This window comes from Myotis nattereri (genome assembly GCF_964212035.1).
Source record: "Myotis nattereri genome assembly, chromosome: 2".
In the NCBI taxonomy this organism is placed as follows: domain Eukaryota; kingdom Metazoa; phylum Chordata; class Mammalia; order Chiroptera; family Vespertilionidae; genus Myotis; species Myotis nattereri.
The window spans coordinates 121704611-121713614 of NC_138076.1; the positions used below are offsets into that span (position 1 = coordinate 121704611).

General features: G+C 37.5%; 1 protein-coding gene across 1 annotated transcript in view; it reads left to right on the forward strand.

Annotated features, from left to right (window-relative positions):
* The window catches only part of KDM5A (lysine demethylase 5A), a 97375-nt gene extending 91083 nt beyond the window's left edge, over positions 1–6292 (forward strand). The window contains exon 28 of the mRNA XM_081083657.1: positions 5019–6292. Within this exon, the coding sequence (XP_080939783.1) occupies positions 5019–5225 (207 nt within the window). The 3' untranslated portion in view covers positions 5226–6292. The remainder of the gene's footprint in view (positions 1–5018) is intronic.
* The last annotated feature ends 2712 nt before the right edge of the window (positions 6293–9004 follow it).

Sequence of the window (9004 nt, forward strand, 5' to 3'; positions counted from 1 at the left end):
TTTTTTTTTATTTAATTAATCCTCACCCAAGGATATTTTTTCCATTGATCGAGAGAGAGAGAGAGAGAGAGAGAGAGAGAGAGAGAGAGAAGAGAGAGAGAGAGAGAGAGAGAGAGAGAGAGAGAGAGAGAGAGAGAGAAGGGGAGAGAGGAGAGGGAGAGAGAGAGAGAAAAAAAACAATAGATGATGTGAGAGAGACATCGAATGGTTGCCTCCCGCATGCACCCTGACTGGAGCAGGGATTGAACCCGCAACCAAGGTAGATGTCCTTGATGAGGAATCAAACTCGGAACCCTTTGGTCTGTGGGCCAATGATCTAAGAACTGGGCAAAACTGACCAGGGCTTAATAGCAGTTTTAATACATAAAAGGTATATTTCTTTACAAGCTGTGTAAAGAATTTTACAACTTACTCAATTTGAAGTATAGTGTTTCTCTAAGACCAAATTAATGTATGGCAATGTATGGCACACATATTCAGAACAAAAGGATAACAAGAAAAGAATGATTTTTAGTGAAGTCTGTCTTCTTTAAAATATCATGCAGTAAAAAAATAACAGGGTTTGTTTATATTTAGGTAAGTGTATATTTACAATTTTTCTAACCAATATTACTACTTTTCCCCCCAAATGTGCAGATTGAGAAAACATTGAAAGGTTACCTAAACGTTACTTAGCCTCAATTTTAAGATGTTTTAGAAAGAGAAAGGGAAAATATCAGAATAGATTATTAAAAAAACCTTTGTCCCATCATATTCTAACTTGCAACTTTCCTAGTTTAGCACTGAAATTATGTCTTGGGAAACTCATCAATCTTTGGCGGACTGAGAGGATCCAGTCATTTAATGCTCAGAGAACCAAAAAATTATATACAAGGGTTTTGAACATATGCTATGTTGTACTTAATTAAGAGGATTTAAAAATTTTTTCAACTCTGATTTTTGCAAGGAACTTTGGTACAAAACAGATTGAATGCCAGAATGGCAAAAGCTCAGTTGGGTAACTGAGCTAAGACTATCACTAAATCACCAGGCACACACACACCCTTCTCATTGGAGTAATAATGCTATAAAAAATGAACAAAATATAATATGCCAAATATTTTTTTCTTAAGTGTAAATATGTAACCATATAGCAAAACATGAAGTGTCAAACTTACATTATTTTGTCTGTTTAATATATTTCTCTTTAAACACACATTTCCAAAAATTCAAATCCAATAACCTATTTGTTCTGTAATGTTAATCTCCTATTACTTAATATTTAAACAGCTCATAGCTATGAAGTTTTTAAATAATTACTTTTCTAATTTGATATGAGAACTTAATATACAGTTAGCCAAATTTTGTGTTCTTGACTCTTTAGACTACTACATAGTCTACCCCCCATGTGTCAAAATCATTTGTAGATTCTGTTGACATTCCAAACTTGAGCTTATTTTATGATCCGGTGGGCCTTTTCATACAAATGGAGTTTGATTGTTAGTAGATGAATGTGATAAAAAGATATTAGTAAAAAAGGACTGTTTTTTCCCCTGCTAGATTACCAGGGTAAATTGCTAATATAACATGTAGCCTGGGAGAGCATCTGTGTACCAGTGAATATCTTAAGAAAACTTATATACTCTTGGAATTCAGCAGAAGAGGTAGGCCTAGGAATGGACCTCTAGCCAAAATTACAAAAGGGAAAATGTTGTCTTATTTGGGAGAGATGATAGATTTAATTTTGGGAAACTGGAAGCCAGTGAGTATAGTGCAGAACTAGGTTTTAAAAGACATGAGACCACTTTTCTTAGCAGCAAATATGGATAAATTGGCAATTTCTTATCCTATGGATTATTATGAATGGGACTGGACTGGATTAAGAGGTTTGGAGATAGAAGTAGAGTTATCTATTTGCTCAGGGTGGCATAATCTCTCTAATCTGGGCAGCCCAAAGAAACACAATTTATCTTCCCAATTACCTTTACCAGCTCCAAATAGCCAGGACACTTATCCTGAGTTCACTAACTACTAAATTAGTACTTTATAAACCTTCATTTGCTTACAGGACAGGACCTTTATTTTGTTGCACAGAAGTTATCATCTCCTTTTTCTATCTCTGATATATTTTGCCAAAATGGGAACATTTTGATCAATTATTTTCTTTATTTCCAGCTTCTGAAGCTAATATATACAAACAGTTACAGAAAAAAACCACAGAATTTATTTTAGGAAGGAATTAAGTTGCTCTAATTTACAGAAAGCAGTGTCACAAAGTGCCAGTGATGATCAAATTTAGACTATGTAAGAATTCCCTGGGGGCTGATTGAAAATGTTGTCTTCTGGTTTGTACCCCCAAGATATTCTGAGTTTGTGGGTTTGGGATGGGTTTCAGCTACACTTCTAACAAAACCCAACAGCTGTAACCAGTTTGGCTCAGTGGATAGAGTGTCGGCCTGCGGACTGAAAGGTCCCAGGTTCGATTCTGGTCAAGGGCATGTACCTTGGTTGCGGGCACATCCCCAGTAGGAGGTGTGCAGGAGGCAGCTGATCGATGTTTCTCTCACATCGATGTTTCTAACTCTCTATCCCTTTCCCTTCCTCTCTGTAAAAAATTAATAAAATATATTAAAAAGATGTTCTGAGGCTGAATGAAAGCTACTTTAAGGATCTTGATGGCCTCATTAAAAAAAAACCCAACAGGTGATTCTGATTCAAGTCGTCTACACATTTTAAGGAGTGCTGCTGCAGGCAGTTATTTCAAGATGCAATAGTTTTGTGAAAGGTAGGATAATGAGTAGAGCCATGAAACTATATTTAAAAATGCCTCCAGGATCCCAGGCAGTAACTAGGTGTTTTGCTATACATTATTTCATTTGATCTTCAAAATATTCTATAAAAAAGATGTGATCTCCATTTTTACAGATGAGAAAATTGAGTCTTAATGAGATTAAATGACTTGCCTCAAATTATGCACCTCAGAACTCAGAACTTTTGACCGAATTCAGTAATCTTTATACTACACAACATAGTTCAGTAAGCTCTAGAATTCTAAAATAGGTACAATGAAAGCAGAAAGATTATTTTGAGCCCTGGCTGGTTTGCTTAGTGGTTAAAGTGTTGGCTCATGGACCAAAGGGTCTTGAATTTGATTCCTGGTCAAGGGCACATATCTCAGTTGCAGGCCTGATTCCCAGCCCTTGGTCAGGGCACATGCGAGAGGCAACCAATTGATGTGTCTCTCTCACATCAATGTTTCTCTCTCTCCCCCTACTCCCTCCCCTCCACTCTCTAAAAAAAAAAAGAATTTATTTTTGACAAATAATTTCTCCCACCCTTTATTATAACCCTAAACTATTAACATGACTATCATAGTTTTGATCATTTTTTATAGTACATGGAAACTAATTTTGAAAACTGCTCACTTTCCTTGTAACTCCTTTACCTAGCCAAAACCTTCCTCTGTTCTTTTTTATAAGCTGTACTGAGGTACTTATTTAATCTCTTCATATGCCTTACTTTGCTCTGATATCGGGCAAAGCTCATTGTTTTAAGTGGCTTCCAGTGTTGCCAAGTGAAATGATCAACTTTTGTAGTGTGTACTGCATCTGCCATGGAATCAGCTTTAAAAACTACCACAATCGCCCTCCAAATATAAAAAGCCAAAAATCACCTTATTTTTTAATTCTAGGTCCAAGGCTTAAAGTCACTAAAATGATAGTGCCTTTCTAACCTCCTACTATTATCACAATACTAGAGGCCCGATGTATGAAATTCGTGCACGAGTAGGGTCCTTAGGCCTGGCCAGTGATCAGGGCTGATCAGGGCCTTCTGGCTGCAGATCAGGGCCTGCCTTCATTCCACGCCACCCCCTGGTGGTCAGCACATGTCATAGCAAGCGATCGAACTCCCAGTCTTCCTGGTTGAACTTGCAAGGGGACACTTTGCATATTAGCCATATATATATAGATAGAGAGAGAGAGAGAGACTGACTGACTAGAGGCCCGGTGCATGAAATTTGTGCAGGAGTGGGGGGTCCCTCAGCCCGGCCTGTACCCTCTCCGTTCTGGGACATCCCTCTCGCAATCCGGGACCTCTGGCTCCTAACTGCTCACCTGCCTGATTGCCCCTAACCACTCTGCCTGCCTGCCTGGTTGCCCCTAACTGCTCTCCCCTGCCACCCCGGTTGCCCCTAACTGCCCTCCCCTGCTGGCCTGGATGCCCCTAACTGCTCTCCCCTGCCGGCCTGGTCACCACTAAACACCTCTGCCTTGGCTCCTGCCACCGTGGCTTTGTCCAGAAGGATGTCTGGAAGATGTCCGGTCTAATTAGCATATTACCCTTTTATTAGTATAGATTCTCTGAAGGGTCAAAGTTTGCCTGACATCTGCCAATGACCTAACAGTTATCCAGACTTTAATTTTAATCCCAAAGTGATCTATTGACCTGTGTCTTTAACTGTTTTAATTGGTTAATTTGTATTTATCTGATATTTGCTAACTTTTTATAGGGAGTTGTATTTGTAACGGAAGAAGAGAAGAATAAAAAATATTAGTTTAAAAAGTGGCCTATGTGACTGCTTTTCTAAAAAGGTATTTAATGCTCTTAGTACTTTGGCTTATCTCTTTGAAATAAAGCTAATACACAAGATTGCCTTCACATTGTTGTACTCTCCCTTTCTTGGTTGATAATTGCATTGCCTAGAAATTGTTAATACCAGCTAAAACTACTTGGCTGCTCTATTAGTTCCTTTTTTGTCAAGTTTTTCTCATGTTTCTGCCTTCCAAGGAGTCTCAGGTATTTATGAGGTAATGGAGTACCTAAGAGGCCTAATTTTGTGGACATACTATGGTAAAATATAATTTTGAGGTATTAGCTTCCCACCGTCTTTCTTTAAAAAAGAACCCCATAAGAAGTCATTGTGTGTCTCTGGACATCTCAATTGTTGCTGTCATTTAAACAAGAAAGCTCTTTGGTTTGCTTTTATTTTAGGCTTATGATTATATAACCTAAACATTTCTCAATCTTGTCTCCTACAGGTAGACTGGGTACAATGTGATGGTGGCTGTGATGAGTGGTTTCATCAAGTTTGTGTGGGAGTATCTCCAGAAATGGCTGAAAATGAAGATTACATCTGTATAAACTGTGCAAAGAAGCAGGGGCCAGATAGCCCAGGTCAAGCACCAGTTCCTTCCTTCATAATGAGCTACAAACTACCGATGGAGGATCTTAAGGAGACCAGTTAGCATATACTAAGTTAGTTTGGGACATGGGGAAAATGGACCACATTAAGATCTTAGTCATAAAATTGAGTGGATTAGATCCACTCACAATGTTGCTTCCAAAGACGAATGGCCTTCAGAGAAAGTCCTTATAGCTGACTTCTCTTTGCATGGACTGTGTGATCTACATTCTCTATCAACACGTCTGTGCAGAGGGTGTCTTCTTTGGTACAGCAGCCAATGTTTCAGTTCATGTCTCTGTTGAGTATGGTTTGTTACATTAAGGCCAGACATTTGATTGACCTCCAGGGTGGTTGGTGTGCCATCAGGGAATGCAAGATGTGTCTTAATGGCCAGTTGGTATTAGAGGTTTATCACATAGAGGCAGCACCATCTGAGGTGCTGATTATGTGGCTCTCTTTGTTAGGATAGTTACAGAGGAGTCAGAGTACCACTTTCCCCACTATTACCTGGCATTTAGGGTCCTACAAATACAACTAGGAGAGGAACAGGGCCAGAGCTAACTCCTAATAGAAGTCATGGGATGGTAGCACAGTCTAGACCTCAGCTACTTGTGCTTGTTTGTACCAAGAAGAAAACCCCAAGTGAGAGGCAGATCACCTTACCTTCCCAAGGAGGATGTCTTGTAGTTCAGAAATCTGACTAGATTGTATTTCGGGAAGAAGAGCTTTTCTTATTTCAAGGCAAGGAGCCTTTTGTTTGCTTAGAGAAGTCTTGCTGTCTTGGGTCTATATTTTAGAGCAGAGAAGGTCCATGGATCCAGACTTCTGCAAAAGAAAAGAAGACAAGTTAATGTTTTACTGAGCCACAGGGATGCATGCTTTTGGGGGAAACCTTCATTCACACACAAGTATACTAGATACCACCAGGCTTCAGGCATGGCCATGAACAAGACCAGCAAATAACATTTTGCCTTGCAGCCCCGATGCCAATGTCTGCTGTTTCCAATATTGACAATTTCTGATTGTGGTCCACACCAGATGCTGTTGAATAACACCATGGCTTCATCAGAGGATGTGGGATTGTAGGACCTCTGGGTGATGAAGTTGTTTTAGTAAATCCATTTTTTTAAAAAGAAAAAAGGACTTGTTTTTACTTTTTTCTAAATGTCTCTGACTACTGACTGTTCTATAAATAGATTATTTTTCCTTTTTTAATATACATATATGAATATATAAATATATATATATTTACTGTTACCAGCAGCATATGACAGAGTTCCTGTGTCAGAAATCCTTTTGGGGGCTTGCTTACTCTTTTTTGCTTTTTCATAAAGAAGTCCCATTCCTCCTTGTAGTACAAGGAGTTAGCACTTCCTTGTCCATCCTAGCCTAACCAGATCTTCCATTTTGTTTTTGTTCAAATAAATAATTATATTTCCTTTGTGCGTTGGGACTTGTCCCTGTCTGTTGGGAAACTTGGTCTTACTGTTTCTGTGATGGCTGTTTTTGTTTTTGTATGTGAATGTTTGAAACTATGGTGCTGTGTCCTCTTCCTTCCTGTTGTGTTCTCTTTTCTTGTTAAGGTGTTAGGTAAGCTGTATGGAAACTCTTACTAGAAGGGGACTAATTTTTTTTTTTTAAAGAAAAAAACAAGCAAACTAAAAATAGTGTTTTGTCTTTACTGTCCTGTGTCCCTTTAATTTGGTTTAAAAATCTTGTTTGACTCAATCAGTTTTACTTTTAAAGAGGGCAGGAGTAGGGTGGACCTAAAGAATAGCTTCTAGTCTCCTTCCCATCTTACCCCAATTTGTTTGAAAGAAATGTCTTCTAGTAACTAGAAGTAAAATGTACTGTCCAGTCACAGTTTAAGTGGGTATGAGATTTAACTCAAAAGCCATCTTATTTAAAACACACACACACACGAAACACAAAAAGCTTTTCTATAAAATCCAGTTTTTATAAATGTGTTCTGTTTCAGGCTACCTACCTATATTTGAGTCACATACTGAGTGTTTTGACCTGTTGAGAGGTTCATAAGTGTTGCGGTGCATGTGTCTTGAGAATCTAATCTCAGGTGTGTGAATGATTTAAGATTTCAGTGGATATTGCAAGATAACCAATTTCATAAGTTTTCATTTTGCCAAACTATATAAAGATATTAAGAATTTTTTCATTTGGTCAATGTTACAGAAGAAAGCACAGTATTTTTTGCCTTTTGGTCTTTGTAAAAGTAATCAAATACTCGTGGGTTAAAAATTGAATGCAATTTTACGTGATGGTGGTCTTGGAATCCATTCCTAGTCACCCATTAACTACTCAGCCCAGTGGAGGGGCATGAGGATGCTAAGAAAGATAGCTAAGGTGCTTTGCTTCTTGGAGTATGATAAATGGATATAGGTGGCTGTTTAAGGAATGCTTTATTTTCTGAATATGGCATTTGCCTGCTAGAAACCTGGGAGAAAAATGCAGGGCATTCTCCAACCATGAATAAAAAGCTTCCTCTTTTTCTTCTGACATTTTGAAACTTACATACATCAATTAATATATACTGTGGGATTTTCTATATTTGAAAATCACAGAGGATTTGGTCTGACTCTTGACCATAGATTTAGATCAAGGCTGAGAAGAACAGGTGAAATTAGTTTTTTTTTTTTGAGAGAGAGAGAGAGAGAGAGAGAGAGAAATTAACATACAAATCAATTTGGAATTAATGGACTAAGATTCATCTACTTGAAGAAATGCTGATGCTCTAACACAAGACATTGTTTTCAGTTAGAAGAAATTACTACTTACAACTTATCCCATTCTGTGGTATTGAAACATTTTTATGTTAAAACTTAACTTAAAATGTTTCTTTCCCCAAATATCTCCTCAAAGTTGTAATTCCTCACCATGGGTATTTTAACTTATATGTCAGTCCTTTCAAAGATGTTTCCTACTACCTTCATTATAAACTATTTTGGCAAAGGTTATAGAACGAAAAATGAAGAAATGCTAGGTCTTTGATAGTCTCAAAGGATGGGTAATTAGAACTATGCAAGCTGCTAAGTTTACAAGTACAACTAATACATCGGTAGTAGCTTTCTTGTTGGGGGAACAAGGGGCATTTTGCTGTCACAAATGTGTATTTTACTGTGATAGTTACTGCAACAAAGCCATGTTGAGATGTAGATGCTAGGCTCCCTAAATTGCTGCAAATCAGCTTTGCACTGCATGAGTCAAATTTGTGCCTCAATAAAACTACAAATTACTGTATATCATACTTTGAAAAGGCAAACATTAAATCTGATTCACCATAATATATTTTAATCAAAACTCTAGCAAAGGCTAACAGATTTGTAATATTAGAACAAAATTTCCTGTACTTTCATGTCTGTTCTCTGCTTTCGTCTTTAACAAGTATCTAAGAAATTATTTGTTTTTCTTCATTTTTTTAGTTTGGGTGCAATTCAGTGCACATAAAAGAAACTCCCTGCTTGTCAATATTTTGATTCTATAATCATTTGTGTGAACATCAGCAAGTACTTAAAATAGGAGGATGAAAGGAAAAGTTGAGAAAACCCAAGTGAGATTATCTACTTTTTAAAGGAGAAAGTGACAGTTTTGGAGTGGGATTTGTAAATTGTGGAAAAATTAAGCAGTTAAAGTCCCACGTATAACCAAGTTTAATAAAGGGTTTATGTGTGAACAGTGTGTAGTAAGTTGCTTTTGCAGTAAGTCCTTAAGTATAGATTTTAAAAAGCAGGTAAATGATTTGTTGTCCTACATGTTGTTTCTTAAAGTATATAATTACTTTTTTGATATGGATGTGCCAACTGGTGTTTATAGCATGAGAAGGAA